General features: G+C 46.8%; 1 protein-coding gene across 1 annotated transcript in view; it reads left to right on the top strand.

Moving 5' to 3' along the window:
- Positions 1–20,541, top strand: part of LOC122187658 — a 199,163-nt gene extending 178,622 nt beyond the window's left edge. Inside the window, exons 8-16 of the mRNA XM_042885375.1 lie at positions 8,111–8,290; positions 10,615–10,809; positions 11,812–11,991; positions 12,618–12,850; positions 14,033–14,162; positions 15,334–15,465; positions 16,328–16,571; positions 17,724–17,801; positions 18,927–20,541. Of these exons, the coding sequence (XP_042741309.1) occupies positions 8,111–8,290; positions 10,615–10,809; positions 11,812–11,991; positions 12,618–12,850; positions 14,033–14,162; positions 15,334–15,465; positions 16,328–16,571; positions 17,724–17,801; positions 18,927–19,084 (1,530 nt within the window). The 3' untranslated portion in view covers positions 19,085–20,541. The remainder of the gene's footprint in view (positions 1–8,110; positions 8,291–10,614; positions 10,810–11,811; positions 11,992–12,617; positions 12,851–14,032; positions 14,163–15,333; positions 15,466–16,327; positions 16,572–17,723; positions 17,802–18,926) is intronic.
- Positions 20,542–25,769: the final 5,228 nt, after the last annotated feature.

Here is a 25,769-nt window from a genome sequence, read left to right as displayed (position 1 = left end):
ATCTGAAACATTTTGCATTGGGAAGGAGATGACTGGGAAAAGACAAAACAGCCTCAAGTTTTGGGTCATCAAAAGCCCGCGAGGCTTTTCACCTGGAAAAGGTGAGGAAAGGAAGCAGAGAGCGAATTCTGCATGGTTCTTTTAGGGCAGGGAGAACATCACTGAGAGCCAGGTCTGGAAACTGCTAAGGGATCTCGGTTGGCTTTGGTGTCTGCCAGCACCTACTGGTGTTAGGCAGACTTTGGCACAATGCTGTTAATCCAAAGATATTTTCACAGGACATAGCGGCAATAGAAGGCATTTTATCCTGTTCTGTGCTGTGTGTTCCATTAAAATTAAATGGTGCATGCACATGGAGAGCAGAGCCGTGCCTTGAGTGTCTGGCTTACTGCCTGCTGTGAGCTCAAAGCGGCACTGACCTTTCGATAATTCAGGGCGGTTTGCTAGCAATGCAGTTTGTATCAGCTTTACAATGTTTTCTTTAACCTTATTTGTAAAACAAATTCAGATTAATTTCTCTTGAGGATACAACTGATCGTGTAGCAGCAATCATCAGAGGGCCTGAGGCTCTGGGCCCTGCATGGTTCCCTCTCCTTGCCTTCTGCAAAGAGCGGGGTGCCACACTTGTGCTTGCTGGACTTGGATGCACTGGGCATGGTGGTGGTGTTCAAAGGCCCCTGTCATAGAGCAGCAGGGGAAAGAGGCAGAAGGGCAAGAATCTTGGCTTTAAGTCACGGTTGTGGGAAACATGGTGCAAGTGGGAGCTGTCTTGCAGAGGGAAGGGAATGGGAAAGGTGAGTGACAGCGCATAATGGGACAGTAATCCTACAGATAGTGGGGAGAGGAGAATGGGGACAGCTTGTCACTTAAGTGACAAAATTGTGTGTTAATATCCTGTCGCATCTTTTCTAAATAAAAAAGTTTCTATTTCCAATCCTCATTAAAACTAAGGCATCAGAAAATATAGGACTTGCGCTGACTAGGTATTTGTTTGCTATCCTGCAGTGAATGAAGACTTCAGAACTGCTGGTGAGCTGAAGAGGGAGTCAGTAGGTCTGCTGTCCTCACCCACAGCCAGACTGGAACTGACACCTCATAGTTCTGTGTGTGCCCCAGAATGGGTCCTGTTCAAATCTGAGCACTCAATCCCAGCCTCACTCCTTCCCCATCTTTGAAACCAAAGAAAATAAGGGAGGAAAGCGTGGCCAATTTCAGGTTCTGTCCCAGCACCTGCCCGGCCCTGCTGCCATCAGGTGAGCAGCTGCAGAGGGGCTGCAGCATTCCCCAAAGCACCAGAGCACCCATCAATGGCACTGGGAAGAGAGGTTCTGCCATAGCCGTGCATTTGGGCCTGAACCTGGAGCTACAGGTGCTGTGTGAGTGGGAGAGGTGTGAGAAGTGGGTTAGCCTGAAGTTGGACATACTTAAATCACTTTTAAGCCTCAGAGCGTTTAAAGCTCCTTAAGCCATTTAAAGGCTTTAGATGGGTTTAAAATGCTTAAAACACTTTAAGGCCTTAGATGAGTTTAAGCTGTTTAAGCTGATTTAGAGCTTTAGAATGACTTAAGTTCCCTTTGTGAGCTAAAGGAGGTTTTTAGGTCCTTCAAGCTCTTAATTGTGGAGGCCTTCTTGAGCAGCCCTCAGTGGGGATGCAGCACCTGCCCATCCTGTAGCCTGTGCTCAGGGACTGCTCTCTGAGTGCATCCCAGGAAATTCCTTGGCTACGCTTTGGTCCACCTTTATTTCCCTCCACTTTTTCTCATATGGGCAGAAAAAAAAAAGCAGCCAGGGGTTGAAGAGCAGCGGCTGGTCAAGGAGCAAGATGTGGCCTTGCTCGGTGTGCCTGGCAAGCGGTGCTGTGTGGGATCTGCTCTGAGCTGCACGGAGTGCTGTGGTGGTGATGCTAAATGAAGGGCTGAAGCAGTGATTGAGCACCTGGTGGGAAGGCAGGGCCAACCCAGGGGAGCTCAGGTGTATGAGTGTACTGGAAGGGCTGGATCCAGGATTCACCCCTTCCCAGACCTCATTTAAGAATGAGGACATCTCTTGCTGGAGATCCCTGCTTACTTGAGCCCTTCTGAAGGTGAGCAGCTCTTTTCCTTTGCTTCTGTATCTGTGGCTGCTCCCTTGCTGTAGCCAAAACTTTGCCACCCTGCTATTATTGCGGTACTTTCCATCCCATTATGGCATTGCAAGTGCTAAGCTCACTTCTGCCTAAGAAGCCATGGCAGGAAGATGGCAGCCCTGCCCAGAGGACATTTTAATGTCCTTGTAATTACTGCGTTAGCAATTGCTAATTTTCCAGCTGAACGAGAGTGTTTCTGTACCTCAGGGAACTTATCTGTCTGTGTCAAATTAACTTTTTTGGGACTCACCTTTTCAAGAAGCAGGTAATACAAATAGCCAAAATGGAAGATAATACACTGGCTTTCTTCAGTGTTTATTACTAAATTCATTCTGTAAGATCTGTTCTGTAGGGCTGGTCAGGAACACTTTCAGATATAACTTGGGATAAGTATGGCTTGGTTCCTTCCCTTGTATTTAAGATCCTGCATGTGCTAGAGGTTGTATCCAGATACAGAGTGGCCTTGCCTAATCTCCATGTGAAGCTATCTGTGTTTGTCTGTATGGCATCCTATGGTACAGCTTCGTCACGCACCACTGGAAGAAGTGCTGCTTTTATGCTGAACTTCTCACTGGGCACCACAGGCCTTGCATTAGGAGCTTGCCCCTCCTTTCACAGACCTTCATCTTGTGCTCAGCCTCTGCTAACCTTACTCTGTTGCAGCTTCAAAGTCTGCCAAGCTTGTGCTGGCCCGGAAGCCCTTCCAGTCTTTGGATTAATGTTGCTCTTTGTGCCTTTTATAGTTCTCTGCCTCTTTCTTTTGAGTCATCCCTGACATTCAGACTCTCTGACCCTGATGCTCCAGGCTGATGGTTTCCTAAATCTGTCTGCAGAGACATTCCTGAGGAGCAGCTCATTTAGAATCAGTCGTCTGTGTCAGATGCAGCTTGTTCTACATTTGTCAGCACAGAATTTCATTTGCTATTTTATCACTCAACTCAGTCAGCGTTGTATCTGTTTGTTTGAAAAGAATATGAAAGTCTATTTCACTTACACCAGAAAATAAACATCTTAGGCTTAAGTTTAAATAACCATCCTCTAGAAATGTGCATGAAAGATTTAAATGGAAGCTGTTTAACAGCTTTATTTACTCTAGACACTACCAGCAACTGCTGGAAGTAACGAACATTTAACCACTAGATGTGATGCAAAGATAACCTTTTGCAGAGTGCTATCAAGTTTGATAAGGACTCAGCTCTTGTTTCTTCAGTGCCAAAGCTTAAGGACTTAGTAGGCTTTTAATGTACAGGTCATGGGAAAGTGATGCTCAGGGTACTGAGGGCACCAAAGGACCTAGCTGAACAAACAGCATCCCTGGCTGCAAGTGACTGATCCATGCTTCCATTGGAGCTTTCCTAGCCTATTTCAGCTGAAAGTAAAATGGTCTAAAGCAATTCCTGCCTATTTGCTTTGCATTAAAATAATCAGCTGCTGTACCTTAGGTGAGGAATTGGGAACTTCTTGCATTGCTTTGGTCCTTGAAAAACCACGTGTGCCTGGGTTCACAGCTGGGAGGCCCAGTTCTGTGCCCTCAATGCCTGGAGGACAGCCCTGCCTCTGGTCTTCTGCCAGGCTGCTGCCCTCCTGCAGTGCTCTGAGGCTTCTCCTGGCCACTGTGTGGGGACCTTCACCTCTTCTCATCTGCTTAAAGCACTTCTGAGCGGGAGCCTGCACTCAGATGGTATAAACAGAAGGGAACGATATACTTGGTGCTAGTCTGAATGGTTTTGTGGAAAGCTGTTCTTACCAAATAAATGGTTCTCTACACGCTGACACAGTAACTCAATGCCCACCATAGGCCAACAGAGGTCTGTGAGATAAACAGCCCTTGTCCACCATTGAACAACAAAGCTACTGGTTTTGAGAGGAAACAAGAGTGAGCTGTCAGGGTGATTTGAGAACAATCCCATCGGGTTTTGGCTCAAGGGCAAGGCAGGCTGACTTCTCTAGCTGCTCAGAAAAGCAGCCATCTGTGTGCATGAAGCACTACCATGGGACAGGAGGAAAGTGGAAGCTTTTTTCTGACTCCTCTGCTGCACTTTGCATAAGAGAATGTGGGAGAGGGACTCTGTGAACAGAGCAGCAGTGTTGGGATCTGTACTGCAGGGCCAGGGCTGCTGCAGGTGGCAGAGCTGTGTGTGCTGACCTGGCTCAGCCATTCCTTGGGGAGTGCAGCCCTCCTAGCACCCATTCAGCTCCCCAGGAAGCATCCAGCAGTGCTCTGCTCATCATGAAAGGAGCCTGGTTTGGTGTCACAGAACATTCCATTTCATTGGCACCCTGTTCCTGAGCTGTCTTGCTCCTGCTCTCTGCACTTGCACTCCTTTTTTTGCTGTATGTAGTACAGTGTAATTAACATCAAAAGAAAGCTATTCAAATTTTATTCAAATAGAGCCAAGTAGCTCAAAGATGCATGCTTCTTAAAGCGGTCTCCATCCCTCCTTCTGTAAGCTGTCTAGATCTTTTATCTCTGCATGGATTGCCTGGAGCTCCTGTCAGAACAGGGAATTGCATTGAGGTGTTCAGCCTGAGACAAAGGGACTGAGCAGCCGGCATGTGAACACACAAAGAAGACAAGGGCCATGGCATGCCAGCTCCATTTCATGTCCTGGACTTCATTTGGGGCAGCTATGTGCAACAGCCCCAAGTGCATCTCCTCTGTGGCATGGCTTGCAGTAGCAGTACAGCAATTCCTCCACCTCACACCCTCTTGCCATGCTAGCTCAGAGTAACCTGCACAGCACTTTCCTGGTGCCTGCCTTTAGCATCAGTTGTCTGCAAATGTGCAGTGAGGCTGCAGCTGCGTGAGCTGTAAAGCAAGCAGCTGTAGATGCACAGCAATGCTAATGCAGTGTTAGAGCTCCAGCTGATTTTCAGAATATCTGCGTTAGCACTGCCTCTGGGTTGCAAACAGTGCTGCCTGCAGACTTGCCATAAACAAAGGCAAACTTGTCTGTTGTGCTGCCAGCTGTAGTAGTTCCAGCAGCTGAAGGTGGCTGGGTTTGTGTTCTTCATATTCTAATGCTTCTCTTCTAGGGTCTGGTTCAGGGCAGGAGATGGTGGCTCTTCAAGAACGTGCATTGAATTGTTCTTGGTGTTACAGAGCCAACACGTAGATGTCAATTCATATGGACAGAATAGTTGTTTTTCAAACCTTGCTGTAATTGCAAAGATCAAAACCAATGGTCTTGGAGCTGCTATGCCTAGAAATGAGGAGCGTTCCCTTTAACACATGCTCCTCTGGAAGATGAACAGCTTTTGAGATATAGCCAGATGATTGTGCTGTGCTCTTACACATTTTGCAGAAAATCTTTTTTCTGATGGCATGTCCTTCCAGGGGTGGGGAGTAAGAGCTACAGACCTTTATTCCCCATTAACAGGATGCTCCTCACTGGGGATGCTGCAGCTGCTTGCAGTGCTGCACAGTGACACGGATGCCCAGAGCTGCCCCACAGTAATCACTCTGGGAACGGACTGTCACATTGAGTGTGTCTGGTGTTTCTGTACGAGCCCGGGAACTGCACTTGGGTACAAGTGCAGAAATAGTGTAAGACACAGATTTGTACAGGCTGAGGGCTAATAGAAAAACAAGCAGTGACTGTGGTGATCATTAAATGCTTTGCATTGCTCCTGTGCCTGCTCTGCTGCTCCAGCACCCCGGTGTGTGACCCCAGATGGAGCAATAGAGGGAGGAGACAGCCTGCAGGCACGTCTGTTTGAAGTGGTGTTTGGATAAACTCAGTAAGATAATCCAAAGCATATATAACATTTTTTCTTTATTTCTTGCTTTACTCTGTATTGATCATTCCTCCCTACAAACATGGTGTTTGCTGTCTGTCAGCCCCTAACCTGCCTCTCAGGTGTTGTTTCAGACCTTCCTTTGGATGAGAGCTGCTCATCTGATCTATCTGCTTGCCTGTGGTATTTGGCCAGGTGAGGGTAGGTCAGTCCTGACTTTCTGTATTTGACAAACATATTCACAGTTTGTTCTTGAACACAGAAAATATAGGGCAGGAGCAGCCCTGGGCTCTTCCTCTCATTGAGGTGCTGAGCCCGAGCAGGCTGGTACCACAGGTATTGATATCATCACACCACTGGTGCACTGCTGTGCGATCACCACAGCACTGCAGAGGACATCTGCTTGATCTCCCTCTGGCCACAGCTATGCCACATGTGCCAGCTGCTGCCCCACGCTTACACAGTGTGCACCAAAGATACTTGATCTTGGAAAGAGCCGTATTCTTTCTGCACTGGTCAGGGGCTGTGTGCTCTAGAGCTTGCTAGCGCTGTTCTCTGCAGGGATTTACGCACTGGTGTGGGCGCTCACAGAGCCACAGCCCCTGCCCATGGGAGCACAGCCCTGTGTGTGACAGCAGCTCCCACAGAGCCTTTGCTGAGCTTCTGCTCCCCTGTTGTCCACTCTGCGGCTCAGCTGCTGTTCCTGTGACAAGCTACATTTATGCCCACCTGCAGCTGTTTGGTTTGCCAGGGTTATCCTCTGCCACTGCAGCCTAGGCTGCTTCAAGGCATGCAGTTTGGTCCTGCTGTGTTGCTGGCTGGGTTGTAGGAGCACAGCTCTGTGTTCCCTGCTGGTGGGACCACACCTCAGTGACTGCTTGGCCCGCAGGCAGCAGAAAGTGGGCAGTGTGGGCAGCTGGGAACCTCCCACCCTCCCCTTCCCCATCAGCCTGATGTTATTTTTGTCAAAATGGATGTGCTGCATTAAGCTGCTTCTGGTTCAGTGAAGGGGCATTTGCTATCCAAAGGCAGACTGTGTTTGATTTTTTTTTTCCCGTATGCCCCCAGCTAACTGTCTCCTGATTCACTGTACTGTGATTATCCTGACATTCTTTTATAACATGCATCTTTTTATAGCTGAGAGGAACAGTAACCTAGAGCAGCAGGTAACTATGAGGGTACTAACCTAAGATGCACATCATGGATTATGCCTGCAATACGTAGCAGGGGTGACACTGCTGCAATGTAGGGTACAGTCATGGACAGTGGTTTTTCTCTTCCTTGACTTCTCTTTCCATTATCTTCCCAGAATTTATCAGTGTACCATTTATTTTTTCTTAGAAATACAGCACTTTGCAGCCACGGTAGAACAACCAACACCCTTTTCTAGTGGTACATGCTGCTTTTTTGGGGAAATGTTGGTGTTTGGAGCCTCGTTTTGCCCAGGCTTTGAGGTCGGTGCATGATCTGTAGTTGCAGTTCAGCAGAGGCTCTGACATGGCAACCCATGGGTGCTGGGCAGGTCTGTCACAGAGCAGCAGCACCAGGTTACCAGCTGCACCACAACTAAGGTGGATGGCTGGGAATGGCATCACCTACCTACAGACACCGTCATCACTGCCTTCAAGAGCTCCCTCCCAGTCATGTTGACACTTTGGTTTGGATTATGTATTTAATTGCTGAGGATTCCTTTTTTCTAGAATAGGCCCTCTATGAGATGTGTTGTAAATAACTGCTGGACCTCAGCATAATTACTTGAACTCTCCAGGAGACTTACTTTAAGCGGCTTAAGTGCTATGTTTAACCACTCTAAAGATTTAAAGCTCTCTCTGTCCTAGGCCAGCTCTGAGGCCTCAGAATACTTTCTGCTCTGAAGTACGTCTCTAAAAATATTGACACTTAAGCTTTTATTTCAAGGCTTTCCATAGCAGGGCTGTGCTAGCAGCACAAGAGCATCCTCCACTGGCAATGTGCTACTGCAGAGCCCTGTTTGCTCATGGAGGCACTAATTCCAGAATATCAAATTTACACTTGTGTCCGAGGGATTGGGAACGAGTGCTATTGAGAGCAAGGTCAGCCAAGACACGTGCCAGCCTGGCACCAGCTCCTTCTCACGTGTGTGGTGGCGAGCGAGCAGTAGGCAGCGCTCACCTGGTTTGGCTCAGCAGCGATCGCCCCAGAGCTGCGTCCGCTCTGACTGCACTGCTGTTGTTGGGCAGCTAACAGCCTCACCTGCTCTGTCCACAGCTCATCAGCGATGGCAGCGTGGTGTATGCAGAAGCCCTCTGGGACCATGTCACGATGGACGACCAAGAGCTGGGGTTCAAGGCTGGCGACGTCATTGAAGTAATGGATGCTACCAACAAGGAGTGGTGGTGGGGAAGGATTCTGGACAGCGAAGGCTGGTTTCCAGCCAGCTTTGTACGGGTAAGAGTTTGATGGCTTTTTCCATACCTCTTCATTACCACTGGATGTTCCTTTCCCCCAGATTTTGAGTTCCTCAGTGAGTGCTGAGCACTGTGACTTCTGGGATAGTTGTTCCACATGTGCTTGTCACTGTTGCTCTGTGCTGGGTCACTGTACGTTGAGCCCTCCCAGATGAGTGTGGAGAACTCTCTCTTTGCAGTAAATCAGAGCAAAGGCGGTTTAGTTTATGCTCTGGAGCTAAGCTGAGCTGTGCCAGCTGAGGAGCTGCCCGCATGGTGGTTTGACACCCTGGGCTCCTTACCCAGGGTGTAAACTTGGCTAGTCTGTATCTAAGCACCCAGCATCACCTTTAGGAGCGAGCAACAAATGCTCCTAGAGGAGTCCCACACACAGCAGACAGGTCTTTGCCCTAGGAGTCACTTCAGACAGTACAGATGAGCAGGGCACCAATAGGTGCCTACACAGAGACAGCTGTGTAGAGCAATCCAGACAGCCTCCGCTTACACAGAGCAGGGGTTAGATCCATTTCCAGCAGGGCATTCTGTAACACGTCTGAATTCTCTGTACAAGCTGGGGAGGTAAAATTAGAGCCTGGGCACTCCTTTCCTTCTGCAAGGAGAAAGACTGCTGTCCTTTGTTCAGGCTTTGCCTGTTGGTGAGGATGTCTGAATGCATTCACTGTGTTAGGGTGTGAGCGCTGCACAGGCGATTAGGTGCCTAAGGGCAGAGAGATTCTTAGCAGCTCAGCTTCTAATCTGGGTCACTTTAGATCATAAGTGACCCAAAATCAGGTGAAGCATGAAAGGAAGTAATCTGGTGTCTGTAGCAAAGGTCCTTGGAGAAGCAGAGCAGAAGCTCTAGAAGCTGTGAAACACTTGGTATAGCTTCTGAGAAGCTGTCTCAGCTGGATAATTATTCCAAACAGTGTATGGTTTTGCAAGTAAGATTGCTAGGACCAAATTCTCAGCAGTAGTGGGGACAGAACTGCTTTTTCACAGTCAAAACACGCTCCTTTTTTATTTTCATATTACCGACAAGCTGTTGTCCTGGCTGGCAAAAACCTCTAGCAGTATTCCAGGGGAAATCAGACTGGTGCTACCCTGCAGGGATGCAGAATAACAAGTTATTTTAGCAGAGCAATTACACCACTTACTCTTAGCAACCAACTGAAGATTTCCTGCTAATTATCACCATGTCTCGAGCTTACTGCTGGGAGGGGCAGGGTGTTTTGGGGCTTGGGTAAACCTGCAGGTCTCTCAGTTACTCCAAACAAGTTTCAGGCTGAAGTCTGAGCTTAAGACCAGCCATGTTGTTCCACTCACAGTGAAAGAAAGGCCAGATTGCACATCTGGGGGGCTTCACCCACTGTAGGCAGTGAATCAGTGCAATCTATGCCTATGTTGGCGAGGGATGGGTATGCATCTTTTATAGAGATATGTGTACACAAAGAGGTAAATAATCCTGACTAGAAGAGGCTACATGAAAAGCTTACAGCAGATCTGTTACTGTACCAAAACTGCTTTTATTTACACATGTTGCTGCCTCAGAGCTTTTCATTTGTTCTTTGTGCTGAGATTGATGATTTGTGTACAGAATATTCCCATGGGCGCTCTGAGAGCTACTGAATATGCAGCAGCAATGCTTCTATGGAAATAAAGCTTGCAAGTGGAATGCACAAATAAATTTCTCACTATTAATTAAGGTACTTTGGTACTGCTAACAAAACAGATTCTGCAGAGCAGGTCTACAAATTGCTGGTGTTTGGCTCTGCTCACACTGTGCTGCCATCTCATGGGCAATGTGAAGGAACCACGAGTTGCACACACAGCTCTGTAATGTAATGCCATTCTGCACTGCACTGCATGCTCACTGGCATCTGTGTTTGTTTGAAAATTAAAGAACAAGTTATCTGTAGATAATCTTGGGGAAGCGGGTACTGAGAGGGCCTCTGTTATGTACAGTATGGGAATAACAATAAAACTGCTCCAAAAAAAAGCAAATATTTACTTGTTCCCTTCTCTTTCCCTAAGAGCCCCCTCGTGAGTACACAGGCAGATTTCTCTTGATAAGCCATTTCCTGTCCTGATTTTGTATGCAGTGTAGACAGAACTTCATCTGTCTGGCCTTACATTCTGGGGAAATATGCTTACATACTGCTTATCATGGGAAAATATGTTTATAGGTAATATTGCCTCAGTGTTACACAGCATTCCCCTTCACTCCCTTCCCAGCTCAATCCTTGTCCAGCACTCAGTCAGCTCTCCTTTCTCTGGATGAGCTGTATGTAGCAATGTGAATGGCAATGTGTTGTGTGTCCGGTCCAGCTCCGAGTGAACCAGGATGAACCCATGGAAGATTACCCTGTAAAGGTGGAGGGTGGCAAAGACGATGACTCCAGCAGTGGCACCCGGCGCTTTGGGATGGGGCAGACCACCAAAGACCAGATGAGGACCAACGTTATCAATGAGATCATAAGCACAGAACGAGACTACATCAAGCATCTCAAGGACATTTGTGAGGTAAAGGAATAAGGGGGAAGTGAATGCAAGGACTTCTGTAAAGGAAACTATAGGGTGTTCTGTTTTGTGCCCAGGTGGAGGGTTCCTGAGTGGGTAACTTTCCTCCTCTGAATACTAATGGCATTTCCATCAGTGTCTGCTCTGCTACATGACATTGCACGCTCAGAAAACAGAAGCTGATTCATTACAGCAGTATCCCAAATGCCTCTGTTTTGGGAGCATCCAGTTGGGCTCTGATTAAACGGAATTAATTGCATTTCCCAAGACAGAGAAAAGTAAACGTCTAGCACTGCTGTCCTCCTTAATATATGTTCTGAGGTAATACAGTCAGCAACTCCAGCCTTCAGGCAAGTTATGCTCAGATCGAAACAACTGGGGGACATTCAGCCAATAAGATCTTTCACTTCCAAATATGCTGAGTATTCTGACACCTCTTCCAGAAGTGACACGCTGTCAGATACACTGGGGCAAATTAAGGTAATTGAGAAAGGAGTTTGAAGGAACATAGATTTTTTTCACTACAATGACACAAAACCGTGCCCTCCAGGAGAGCCAGCTGGGGAAAAGCAGCACACACCAAACCCCCTTTCCTCCTGGTGAGTCCAGAATTCCCTTTGTCACCTCCTTCTCCCTTGATTCAACCAGGCCTTTGCAAACGTGAGCATCCAAACCAGATCCTCAGCTGGATTTAGTTGTCAGTGCAGTGGCCAGCACAACCCCATAGCCTGCAGACAAAGCTGTTTTCCACAGGAGAGAAAACAGCTCTGGGATCCTTCAAGTGCGGGTTACAGCATCGTTTAAGGCAGTGATATGACTGTGGGCTGATTCCTATTTCTACCATAATTTGGGTGGCATTAGAAGAAATAATAGCCTAAGGCATGGATGCACTATGAAGGAAGGGGCAGCTGAAGCACAGCTAATTGCAGTACTGGGGTTTTCTCCTGAAATCCTCGCACCTCTGAGTCAGTGCACAGCACGCTTTCTCCTGTGGTTTCCTCTTAGGGTTACATTAAGCAGTGCCGCAAAAGAGCCGACATGTTTACAGAAGAACAGCTGAAGACAATCTTTGGGAATATTGAAGACATCTACAGGTGCCAGAAGAAATTTGTTAAAGCACTGGAGAAGAAATTCAACAAAGACCACCCACATTTAAGTGAGGTTGGCTCCTGTTTCTTGGAATATGTAAGTACATTTGACTTATGGGCAGGGGTAGCTGAGCAGGGATTAGGACAGAGGAAATTGATCTGACAGGTTCTGTTTAACCTCCCCCCAGCCAAGTATCCCCTAGTTCTCCTGGCTGCAGGTTGAGCTCTCTCTCAGGTAAGCTGTGCAAGCACTCTGCTAGCCACCAACCTCAGGTCTGACAGCTTCAGAATGCCAGCGGAGCACATAATTTATCCCACAGCCCGCTGTGAGAGATTCAGAGCCATCACTCAGAGAAAGACAGATAGTAAATCCCCTCATTTCCTTCCAGTACTTGAAGGGAGCTTATAAACGGCTTGTAACGGCTGTTTACAAGGGTGGATAGCGATAGGACAAGGAGGAATGGTTTTAAAGTGAGACAAGGGAGGTTTAGGTTGGATATGAGGAGGAAGTTTTTCAGCCAGAGGGTGGGGAGGCACTGGAACAGGTTGCCCAAGGAGGCTGTGGATGCCCCATCCCTGCAGGCATTCAAGGCCAGGCTGGATGTGGCTCTGGGCAGCCTGGGCTGCTGGTTGGTGACCTGCACACAGCAGGGGGTTGGAACTGGGTGATCATCGTGGTCCTTTTCAACCCAGGCCATTCTGTGATTCTGTGATTCTTCACAGCAAACGGAGTTTCAGATCTACTCTGAGTACTGCAACAACCACCCCAACGCCTGCATGGAGCTGTCCCGCCTCACCAAAGTTAACAAGTACGTCTACTTCTTCGAAGCCTGCCGCTTGCTGCAGAAGATGATTGACATCTCTCTGGATGGGTTTCTGCTGACACCAGTGCAGAAAATCTGCAAGTACCCACTGCAGCTGGCTGAACTGCTCAAATACACCAACCCTCAGCACAGGTAGGTCAGCGTGGTGGGAAGCAGAATGGCAACACCTGTCTTGTGGAAACAGGCTGATGCGTAATTGCATGCTGAGGGCATCTTGCTGAGTGCAGCCAGTGCTGTGATTCTGCTGTTATCTTGTAGGAACCAGGAAAAAAAAGCATTCTTCCATCAAATACGTAACTTTCAATGACAGTAGCACTGGGCTTCCCTGTCTGTTAGAGACCTGATGTTATTAAGTTCCTTTCATTGTGGTGCTTTTCTGGTTTCCTTGGCCCACATATCTGAGATAACCAGCACACACAGACTTTAGAGTTTGTTCCTGGGATGATATTATTGACAGCTTTGCCTCCAAAAGCACTGGTTATTATAGCCCAGAACATCCATGTACCCACACATGTACAGCATGTCAAGGCTGAGAGGCAGTCTTGAGTTCTGTTTGGTGCTTTCCCTGAGGGAACTCATGGCCTACAACATCAGGCCACGTGTGCTCAGTGAATTCTTGCCCTAGCTCAGAAGCCCACAAACCCAGAGCTTCATTTCAGGGTGAAGGCATTGCTTTTGCCTCCATTAATTGTGCAAGAAAAATAATAAGCCGCAGAAATAAAGCACGAAAAACTATACTAAGGAGAGTGTTGCTAATGGCCCACTGTGACAACTTATTTAATTTCAACACCTGATTTACAGTACTGCTATTTCTCAACTGCTTTATGTGTAAGTTATTAAATCCATAAGCATGCTGTTCCGACGTTGATCTCGTAACATACAGCTCCTTAATGCAGCACCTGGATGTCTGAAAATTGCATTAAGCTGTGCTGTGCAGAGCAGCTCCTTCCAGGGCGGTGTATGGGGAGTGCATTGGCTTCTGCCCCATCCTCCCAAACACTCCAACAGCCCCCATTTGAAATCAAGCCAAATCTGAACTGTCTTATCTGTATGTGACAGAATCAATCCTTATATGAAAGCAATAGTGTTATGAATCTGTTGTATCATGATGGGTAACAAGCAAAGCCTTGAAGATCGATTCATCCACAAGTGTTTACAGCTCTGCAGCTGAATGTTGTTACTTGCATCCTGCCCTTCCACACACTGGTCCTGAATTTGTAACAACTGTATAAATCTGCGTGTCCAAAGCAGCATGCTTCTGAAAAGCTGCCTGCAGCAAGGCATCCCTCTCACACACGCTTTGCCCTACCCTAGGGATTTTAAAGACGTTGAAGCTGCCTTAAATGCCATGAAGAACGTTGCTCGGCTCATCAATGAGAGAAAGCGGCGACTGGAGAACATCGACAAAATTGCTCAGTGGCAAAGCTCCATAGAAGACTGGGAGGTAAGGCAGACTTACTTTTCCTAGGAACTTCATTTCCCTCCCAGCTGCCTCCTGTAAGAGCTCTGTGAGGATTTCGTTCAGTTCTGCTACTCTGTGAATTGCTTTTCTGATGTTTTATTGCTTCAAAGCTGTCATCTTTCAGTACAAATGAAAAGGTCTACCACATAAACCATCTAGACCAGCCACCTTCTCCCTGACCCCTGGGATTCTTTGTTTCCCCATATTCCTTCTGAAATAAAATTAGAGGGTGGTCTGACAAAATCATGCTTTTCTCTTTTTCTCACCCATTTTACTGAGGTCAAAATAGTCAGTGTGGACAGAATCAACCCTTAGTGTTTAATAAGGCACACTGTTCTTCAGAAGATGGAAGAATAAAATGCCTGTAGGCTCAACATGAAAATGATTTAAAAGAAAAAAAAATAATAATCACAGAATCACAGCACAGCCTGGGTTGCAAAGGAGCACAGTGCTCATCCAGCTCCAACCCCTGCTGTGTGCAGGTCGCCAACCAGCAGCCCAGGCTGCCCGGAGCCACATCCAGCCTGGCCTTGAATGCCTGCAGGGATGGGGCATCCACAGCCTCCTTGGGCAACCTGTTCCAGTGCCTCACCACCCTGTGTGTGGAAAAACTTCCCAACCCCAAGAGACTCCAATCTTCTCATTTTTTTGAAGCCTAAATTCAATAAAACCAGCCCTTCTCTATCCGAAATGTCAGGCTAAATTATCAGCTATCTTCTTATGTGGTTTCTTTAATGCCAGCGATGGATCAGCTGCTTGGGGCTTTTCCCTTGCAAAGGAGAGTTTTCATTTAACATATTATTGCTCTAATCGTACAGCATCACAGAACCATAGGGGTTGGAAGGGACCTCTGGAGCTCCCGTAAGTCCAACGCCCTGCTAAAACAGCTTCCCTAGAGCAGGTTGTGCCAGAAAGCAAGTCAAATTCTGTTTCCATTCACTGGGTACCAAGAGTACAGCAACTGTCTCGATATAAAAAGGCCTTTTCTCCAGCACAGCGGCCCCTTCTCGCTCCTGGAAAAGTGTTTCACTAGCAGGGTTTTAGGCTGCATGACCACACTGACATTGTTTTGTGAGATTACGGGCTTATGTCTCCTCCCTTGTTTCGGGATGGCACAGGCCAGTCACCAGGCTCTTCTTTGTGCTGCTCTCAGGGTGAAGATGTTCTCGTTAGAAGCTCAGAACTCATCTATTCTGGAGAATTAACCAAAGTCTCCCACCCTCAAGCCAAGAGCCAACAGAGGATGTTCTTCCTCTTTGATCACCAGCTTGTCTGCTGCAAGAAGGTAACTTGGGTGGTCAAATACAAACACTATTACAATGCTGAACATTTGAGTCCACTTCCCCTGTCCATTTCCAGTTGTTCTCTATCTGAATCCATAATACTTAATTCTGCTTGCATCGTGTGTGCTTCTTGCACAGATTGATGTGCATTCAGTGTGGCTTTTCCTCTGGTGCCCCAGAGCCAGGTGCACCTGAGCAGAGCAATACACTAACTGCTGGCCAAGTCCTTATAGAGGAGACAGAAGCACTGCCTCACTGTTGTTCACACACAGTGCAGGTGTGTATCTGTGTGCACCTATTTGAACAGTAAAAGAAATACTCTTTGGTCGAGCAAAGGTAACGTATCTTCCACTGGGATTTCAGAACTGAACATGCCATTTTTTTCCATACTGTGTGGCAAGCAGGTAGCTCCTGGTAACTCAGGAATCATTTTATCGCTGCTGTTGACACTTTTCGTGCTCTAAACACATTTAATGGGCAATGTGAAAAATAAAAACTAATTAGGATTTCTTTTTTTGCTGACATGGAAAGCAGCATGCAAATACTGCTTTCTAAAGCAGCTTAATGGGGATTTGAGACCACATCCAGAGTGCTTGAATGTAGCTGATGGCATCCCAAAAGTGGAGATGCCAGCCTGTTATCCTGACCCCACCAACAGAAGAAATCAAATGATTCCAGTCAATGCGAACAGTAGGAGCTTAGCACTCCTCAGTTCCAGAGATTCAAATCCATCATCATCTTTTCTTACAGCATTACAGTGCACAACAAAAAGATTGAGTATTCCAGCATCTCAAAGAAAATGTATGCTTATGGCACGGAGAGGTCAAGAAACACAAATCTGTATAATTGTGTGATCTCTTACAGGACCTTCTGCGCCGGGACATCTTGTATTATAAAAGTCGGATCAACATGGATGACATGGAAATCCTGGATATAGAAGATGGAAAGGACAAGGACTTCAGCATCAGTGTGAAAAATGCATTTAAATTACACTGCCGCGACACTGAGGAGGTCCACTTATTCTGTGCAAAAAAGCCTGAGCAGAAACAGCGCTGGCTGAAGGCCTTTGAGAACGAAAGGAGACAGGTTCAGCTTGACCAGGAGACAGGTACAAAAAGCAGAGCTGTGATTCAGTGGGGGTGATGTGTTCTTTTGAATGCTGACCATTGCACAGGAGTTAGGGGGCCGTGGGGGTGTAATCCATGCTCTGGCCTGCTGACTGTAATATGCTGAATGAATTTATGCAGTTGAATAAGGTACAAACCACAGTGCTCACAGACACTGCAGTACGCTGTCCTCGCAGAGCTCAGTGTCTTTAATGAGTTCAGGTAGGACTGGCAAAATACTCAATGCAGTCACACAGAACCTCGATTATTTTGTGGTACAGCATGTGAGCTTGTGTTGTGGTTTCACCCAGCAGGCAGCTGAGCACCACACAACCCTTTGCACACTGCTCCCCTTCCCAGGGGGATGGGGGGAAGAACAGGGGAGAAAAAAAGTAAGATTCTGGGGTTGAAATAAAACTGTTCAATAAGAGAGGGAGAAGGAGGAGGATAGTAGTTATGGCTATGTGTGTGTGTGCAATATGAACGTATGTAACAAGTGATGCACAAGCAGTTGTTCCCCAGCAGTGGAAGAGAGAGAGAGTGTGAGAGAGAGATGAACCCCATTCAAAATCCCTTCCACACATTGCCATGTGTTACAGAATAGCCCTGTGGCCAGGTTAAGGCAGCTGTCCTTGCTCTGTTCCTTCCCAGCTCCTTGGATCCTTTGCTGAGAACAGCCTTGGCTCTGTACAACACTGCTTAGCAGCAGCTGTAAACATTGATGTGTTATCAATGCTGTTTCTCTCACAGAACCAAAGCAGCATCATACCAGGCACTGAAGAAAACCAGTTCTATCCCAGCTGAAAGCGAGACAGCTTGACATAGCAGCATCTGCACAGAATACATTCAGTCAGAGGTGCAAGAGGATTTTCAAGTTTTTGTCCAATTAGTGCTTAGTTCAGACATGGAATCTAATGAGATCTGGGCTGCAACTGCTCTGGCCTGGTTCTGTCAGGCAGCAGGGAGGGGTGCAGGCAGGCAGGGAGCCTTGCAGCACAGGTAAGGGGAGCTGTGCACCTCTGGGAGGAATTTTGACTCATGACCTCCCACCTCAGACACATTCCAACCTGTTTTTCTTACTGCCTCTGCAAGCATGCTCCCCTGAGGTACAACGTGATGAGCTGCTGCTGACAGCCCTTCTTTTTATCTTCAAGGTTTTTCAATCACAGAGATGCAGAAGAAGCAAGCAATGCTAAATGCCAGCAAGCAGCACCACACTGGGAAGCCAAAGGGTGAGTCACTCCTGAGCACAGACATGCTGCTAGCTCTGGTGATGGCATTTCTGTTTTACACTGCTGATGTTTAATATATGTCCTTTGAAGGCTTTGCCTCTTTTTTTTTTTTTTTTTGTAATATATATTTTAAAGACTGAAGGTAGTGACTACTTGCTGCTGTGTTACAGTGCTTGGGTTTGGGTTCTCATGGTCACAGAGTTGTGAAACAGGTAGGGAGCAAATTGAAGCAGTCACTCTCAGCTTGCAGATCTACAGAAAACTGAAATCATTGTCATCCAAGAATGAAGAACTGTAAACAAGGCATCTTATATTTACCAGCACAATCCATCAAGGAAACTGAAGGCCATGCACTGATGAATATTAAGCATCCGAGAACTGCTCGATATATAATCAGATCACTCTGTAATCTCTCCACAATTGTTTTCAGAATTGTCCTGCCATTTAATTTTCCATATTGCAAATCACTCTTGCTCTTTCTAGTAAGTTCCAAACATTCCATCGTTCCTACCAGCACCGTCCCTTCAGCTGTCTTCAAAGGAATATTGTCTCCAGATAGGACTCCACAGTCCTGTCTCTACCAAGTCCTGGTGGCCATGAGCCTCTATTAGATCCAGTTGGTTACCTCTCTTGCTGTGGCTGCTACAGCTCTCTTCTACTGAATTCAAACTATGAATTCATAGCATTACCTGGGGACCAGTGTCAGAAAGAAGCACTTCATCCAGTACCCAGAACAAGTCTGTTTTTTGTTTCTTTTCTGAACTGTAAGGACAGTGCTCAGACATGGCTCTTCAGGTTCAGTAGAGCAATTCTGCCTGCTAAAACTCCACTGCTGTGGATTTCCCCATGCTTTTACCAGTGCAGGATGTCATAAAGAAGTAAAGGCACATGAGTATGCTCATCAGTTTGTCACTAGCAATGAGCTACAGCTGTTTAGCTGCCCCTTATTGTTGACAGAACATCTGTCAGCTACGCTTGGCATTTCTGGGACTTCCGTAACACCAACATTGCTGAAATTGAGAGCAATGCTGAGGCAAATCAAATTCACTGTCCCGCAGCTTTAATGGGTATGGGGAGGGATTGTGTGCTCAACTCACGTGCTTTGCTGTCTCCTTGCTGTCACAGCTGTCACCAGGCCATACTATGACTTCCTGATGCGACAGAAGCATCCCACCCTGCCTACCACGCTCCCACAGCAGCAGGTCTTCATGCTGGCAGAGCCCAAGCGCAAACCCTCGAACTTCTGGCAGAACATCAGCAGGCTGACACCCTTCCGGAAATGAGGACAGCCCCGCGTTTGTGCCTGAACCCCTTCTGAGAAAGCACTTTATCCACCAGTCCTAGGAGGTGGAGCCCAGGTTCTTCCAATCCTTTGTTTACAGAGGATGGCACGTGTGCTCCTGCCTTCTCTATTTATCTTGCAGACCAACTGACCCCCTGGCTCTGAGGTGAGAGGCTGCATGCGTGCTCGCACACGTGTGCATCTGTGCTTGGTCCCAGCGAGCCAGCCTTGCACAGCACTCAAAAGACAGACTTCCAGGAAGAGATGAGAATGGAGCCTGATCTGTTTCATCTGAAAAGGTTTTGCCTGTCAGCTGTACTTTGAATCATTCCATTCTGCTGTGAACACCGCTGCTGTCTGGCAGCTGCTCAGCCTACCAGCTCTGCCCCCTGCTGACATGCTCAGAACAACAGCTCAGTGTTGCTGACATTGTATGTTTTGCAGGGAGGAGCAAAACCCTTCCGTTCTCTGTTCCCCACCTTTCACCTCAAGGACACGATCCTCCTCCACCCTTCTAACTAACTCAGTTAGCCTCTGCTGGCACTCAGACGAGACAACAGTGAGTATTGCACTGTGACCCTTTTCTTCCCTTTAATTCAACAACACTGATGAACAATATAGTTGTTAAACGGTGCCAACCAACCTGCAGCATGAGTAATGTTCAGGAATCGCTCTAGTGGGTTCGTTACAGAAGTTAGAGAAAAATGTGCCTAAATTGATACTGTACTCAACTCCTTAGATTCTCTTCTATCGTTCTGCCATATTTCCTGGCCAATGAAAATGCTCATTGTTTGTAATGTGTTTATTTATGGTATAAACCAGAACTGTGTATTTTGTAAGTCTGTAATTGTTCTTGTCAGTTGTTAACTCAATGCCTGTTTTGTCTGTTTTATTTTTATTTTTTAAATAACAAAAGATCAATATTTGCAAACCGCTCCCAGAAGTCAGAGTCTGCAGTTTAATGGCAAAAGAAAGACTGAAACCACAACTGTTATGCAAACTCCTACAGACTCGAATTATTAGAGGGTTTTGATACCTTTACAAACAGACATCCTAAAGCTACTTACAACTGGCCAAGTTTTGGCACTGAAAGCCTCACTTTAGGTACCCAAGTTTCAAATGGTGGCCAAGAGAAACTCATCTGTACCTTGGTTAGCAAAAAGAAAGATTTGCCTTACCTTAGTGAGCGTTAGAAGCCATACTGACCTAATTCCCTAGCTTAGAGACATCTTGTGACAGCAGAAAGTAGGCACTCCTTTGTTCCAACATGATGCTACTGTAAATGAGCACTAACTGCCTGCTGAGCTCCCAGGTCTGGTGTTTGATGCTGTAGCTTACTGAAGTTTGGTCATCCAGGGACATCTGAATTTAGTAGCATGTACAAAGTCATTCTTGCACTATATCTTCTCCCCAGACCAGGGGCTACATTTAATTTCATAAAGAAACTTGTAAAAGTGACTCTGTCTGTGTCTGACGTGTCTTATCCATGTAAAATTGTTTTTCTTCAAAATCAGTGTTCCTCTCGTAACCTAGAATGTGCTGCTCAGCAGCAGAACCATGCTAGAAGGCCTCAGTGAAGCCAACCACAGAGGGCAGGCAGGTGGAAGTGAGACGTAGTACAAGAGATACACCCTCCCATCACTCAGAACATGGATTAAGGTTAGCAAGTTAGCAGCACCTAACTCCCAGCCTCCTGCTAGTTGAAAATGACGAGGAAACATCAGTAAAACCTTAGGTGATAAGTAAGCTTACTCTGAGTAATATGGAATTAGAGAGGATCAGCAAGCTGAAGGTTGGACGAGAACACAACTGCTCCTTATGGGCCCTGCCCACCTGCAGTTTACTGTCTGCTTCCAGGAAAACACACAACACACAACTCTTCTGCAAGGCAGAACCAGATGCAACATCCCCACTTGATGCAGTGCTTCAGAGAGTGGTGATAAGAAACCACATGAGAAAACCCTTCCACTCTCAAAGCTGCCTGCCTGTGAAGGTGCAGTGCTCTCCCTCCCCCTCCACATCTCTCCAAGCAGCAGGAAAACAGAGTTTACCAAGCAGGACACATTCTTGAGCTGCTTTCTGCCTGCCTTGCAGTAACTTGAACCAGTATAATCATTTGCAGATCTGTTCTGGCATTGCCAAAAATGCATCTGTGGTGGCACGCAGCAGTCAGGAAACCAAGGCACTGGGGCATTTACAGGAATGGCCTTTAAACACTGCATAACCAAGCATAGTTCAGTGAACACAAACAGGGAAAAAAAAACAGGAAAATCTGCACTGCTAACCTCACAGTGCTCAGCACCTTCCCCTCTCAGCAGCTCCTGCTCCTTCAGCCTGCACACCTTGTGCCCCCTCTCCATGCTCCCCATGGCCTGGAGCACCCTGCAGTCAGAGCTGACGGCACCCAGCACAGAAGCAGCAGTTGGGCTGGGCTGCCTGAAATAAGAAACAAAAGTCTTGATCACTGGAAGGAAAGAGGTTTCAGGACTTTGGGGGTGCGTGGTGGGAGGAATCCAACTCCGTAAGAAGGCACTGCAGTAAAGCCCCACTATTTCCTCCTCAGCAAATAGCAAAATTTGAAGTGCCAGGCCCATGCCCTGTATGCCCTGAGTCGCCTCCTGGGCTGAACTGCAGACAGGCCTGTCAGCAGCCATGGGGATGTGGCCACAACCCCAGCTGCAGCTGCACCATTGCCCAGTGTGAGCACAGTACCATTTCTCATTCACCCTCTGCACGTGCACACTTGTTTTTCTGGGGAACAGGCCACCATTACCGGGCTTGCACGAGTGAGTTTCATCCTCCAAAGTGCTGAGCACAGAAACGTTCCTGTTGGACTTCACAGCACCCAGAATGCTGAATGATTACCCTCAGTGCACTGCACCCACCACAACAGGGTCAGCTTTGCAGAAAGCATGCATAAATAACAGAAGGCAATCGTTAACTTTTGTGTTTACCCTGAATGTCTGCACCTCTCCTTTCCTCTTCCATGTCTGTTTTGATTGGCCAGGAAGAAAAATGCATTGGCACGGGATCGATCCATTTTCTGAGGTTAGGAGCTCTGTACTCGAGGGAGGGGGAGGAATGCTGGGTTAAGGCAGCCTGACCCAGGCCAGAAGGGGCTTTGGGAGTCGATGTGGTGCAATCCCAACACCACGTCCTGGAATAAGCCTCAGTGGCACGCTGCTTCAGGTTGCTCACAGCCAAGGCTGCTGCGAGTGCTCAAGGATGAAGGTTCTCCAAAAACTCTGGGTCCCAGTTGAGCAAAGGACCAGCCATACTCTGAAAAAAGTTACTGCACCCATTTGAGAGCCTATTTGCACCTTCTGATACCTGTTTTTAATGTGTATTTTGTACTACACGACACTTTTAAGTCTACACTGAAGTCACTCCAGTACAAATTCCCATCTATTCTACTGAATGAAATGGCACAAACTACACAGCACCCAATGCTCTGCAGGTTCTTGGTGCACTAAAAGACATCCCCACACCAACACACAGCTAAGAGCTGGCTACTGGCACCTCTGTAGCAATACTTAGTACATATGCATCAAATCACTGAAGTTGCCAGATTACTTGCCACCTTTTCCAGAACTTGTTTCATATCTCGTCTCACCGGTGCACACAGAAAATTTATATAGAGAGACTTTATAGAAATATTTATAAGTGCCAAAACAGACTTCTCCAGCCAAACATCATCCTGGTGAAAGAAAAGTTATTTATTTACAGCAGAGAGAAACTCGTTCTCCCTGAGACTGCCTATCAGTAATATTCTTAATAAAGTGGCTTCAGTTGGGATCCTGCTCTTGTAAGGAAAAATTGGAGAGAGGATCTGATTCCCTATGCAAGACTGAAATCAGGTACAAAAGTTGATCACACAGAAAGAGTGGCAAGCTTGTAACATAGCAGGTGGAGTTACAGCACTAATTAACAGGTAAGAATCCAACTCGCTTTGCTCAGCTTAACCACACCCCCACATCTGTACACCCATCTGTGCATCTGCACGGGATTTCATCAAGGAATGACCTCCTTCTTTCCTATCCAGTACCAACTTCACCAACACCTGTTATTTCCTGAGTGAACTGCGTATCCAATCTCGTGTTACCTCCACTGATTTCAGATGGTCATGCACTCAAGCCATCTCATCTCCTAAATTCTTACTGAATCAATGGTCAAGTGTACATGTGCTATAAAGATGTGCTAAGCAAAGTAACCGATACTGCACTTCCCTGCTCATCTTTCACCTGGATTTTCAATGGAGGCATTCAGCCTTGTACTGTTAAGTAGAATTGTCAGAGAGAATGCATGCAAAGGACGCAAGCTTTACGAGCTTTGTGTGTATGCACGCTAGGTGGTGACCTTGTAGACCTTCCCAAACTCATCATAAAGGGGTTTTCTGACATATGAGCAACAGGTTAAGTGACAAGCTTCAAGCTTTCTGAGCATACCAGGCAGAACCGTCTCAGATTCACCAGAGAAGTCCACCTGAAGCATGACCAAGCAGAGAGACAAAACTGCAATACTCACCTCCCCTCCTTTGGAGATGAACCCTCTGCATGACCAGAAACATACATTTCCATGCAAAAAACAAACAAACAAACAAAAACTCATAAAAACAAAACCCAAACCAAACCAAAATGAAAAATCCAAAGTTCCTGCACTGAGTCTGAACAGCAACCACTCAACTCGAGCCAGGGGCTGTTGGGTTGTCCTGGTTGTTTCTGGCTGTGTCTGCCCTCTTCCCTCCTGTAGTTAAGTGCATGGGAAAAATCTTGTGAAAAGCAGTTGTGTTTCCCAATGAGCAAAGCCTGGGCAGACTCCACTCAGGCAATGCATGGGTTTATGTGAACCAGTCACAAGAATGGCTCGCTGAAGCTGCCACTCCAACCAGGAGTGGCTGCTAATAACTCAGTTTCTACCTTTTAAAGAAAAAAAGAATCTCTATTTTGTGTTATCGGTCTGGAATTATGGAGTTGGACACTGGAAAAAAGAATGCTTCCAGTTATGACAGCATCAAAAGCAGTACAAGTCTTTTTTTTTTTTTTTCTACATTTAAATCAGGTTCAAAGACATCCGTTCCCATAGAACCAATCACTTCCAAGAAGCAACATTTAAGATCTAGGATTCTATAATCTTTAAGATCTTTACCTGAAATGCTGTGGGGTGCAGGGAGATGAAAGCCCTTCTTTTATCCGGCCTCATCCATGGCCTCGCTGTGAACAACCCCAGCTGTCTGGGCACTGCCTGCATCTGGGTGGCTGAGCTTCCTAAATCTCTCAGCAAGCCAGGCCTCCATGGCAGTCATCTGTGAGTAATGGGCATCCAAGGCAATCCTGGATTCAGACTGAGAACACTGCATCTCTTTGGATGCCTGGAGACAGAAATGAGCTTTTCTTAAGTTCCTTCATCTTTTGCAGTACAGAAAAAGAAGAACATTGTCAGCATCTGTGAAGTGCTACAGCTTACAGCAAATCCCACTTCTGATGTTACACTTATTGCTACAACTGTCTTCAAACCTCACCATCTGCCTACAAATGAGGATTGTGGGTTGACAGTACGTTGTCGCAGCGAATACAGGACAGCATCAAGTCCAAAGGCTGTAAGAATGAAGCTCTTCTGGCTTCATTCAACTGCTAGAGCCTCACCTGCACCTACAGTGACTCCAGCTTTCTGCCTAAGCCAGCAGGATCTGACACACAGCAGCTGGTCTGAGATCTCAGCCACAACATCTGATATAAACAGAAGGTCCCCATCTCCAATGCTCCTGCTTACATAAGGCCGTAGTATCAAGTTTTCAGGTAAGTAATGGGTTAAAAAGTGAGAACTCTGGTAACGGACAGAAGTGGAAAAAATTGATGTGTTTTCAGTTGATTTGAACCTACTGAAGGTGCAGTTTTGTTCATTTAATACTGTGGGGCAGGGAATCAGTGTTGGAAGCAGCGCAGACAGATCAATGCAGCTCCTTTCAGAACTCAGCCAGCATAAGACCACAGCCAAAAACACGGCCTGGCAGAAACCAGAACGCATCCCCACGTCTCTGCTGAGTGCCCAGAGATGGGGGAGGTGGGAGGACGACCTCCTGCGTGCTCAGGAACAGCAGCAGCGTGGGCTTCACTTGCCTTTACATTCACAGCTGCCTATTTTGGGCTCGGGAAAGCCCAAAGGGTTCTTCTTGGCCATGCAGCAATCACAGCTTCCCCTGCCTTGGGATTAACACTGCACACCGTATTCCATTTCTCACCACGGCTTCCACATTTCCTTCACAAGCTACATTACTGAAATCCCATGGCTTTGGCAACGCTGGTAACTATTAGCAAGTAGAGGCTGCTTGTTCCTTCTGCCTAACTGCCACTTTCCTCCCTGCAACTACTCCACCCTGGTGTGCATGGTGAGCTTCTCTTTTGCACAACTTTGCTACCAAAGCAGCTCTGTTTCACAGCCTGTGCAAATAAGATACCCACATACTGACCCCAGACTTGTATACCTTTGTGTGTGACTGTTTACATATATATCTGTGAGTTGGGAAATAAACAAGTTATCAACTCTACTCCTGCCTGATTCTGTCATCTTCCCATAACACACTGTAGACACAACATCTGCCTTTATACCCACGACGATCAAACGCAGCCCTGTAACTGTGTTCTGCACAACTGATTCCCCCATTTGCCAGAAGCAGCAGCCTGCCTGCA

The sequence above is a fragment of the Lagopus leucura genome, unplaced genomic scaffold (assembly GCF_019238085.1).
Source record: "Lagopus leucura isolate 7727_CA_CO unplaced genomic scaffold, USGS_WTPT01 Super-Scaffold_100049, whole genome shotgun sequence".
NCBI lineage: Eukaryota > Metazoa > Chordata > Aves > Galliformes > Phasianidae > Lagopus > Lagopus leucura.
This window is presented reverse-complemented; position numbering and strand designations above follow the sequence as displayed.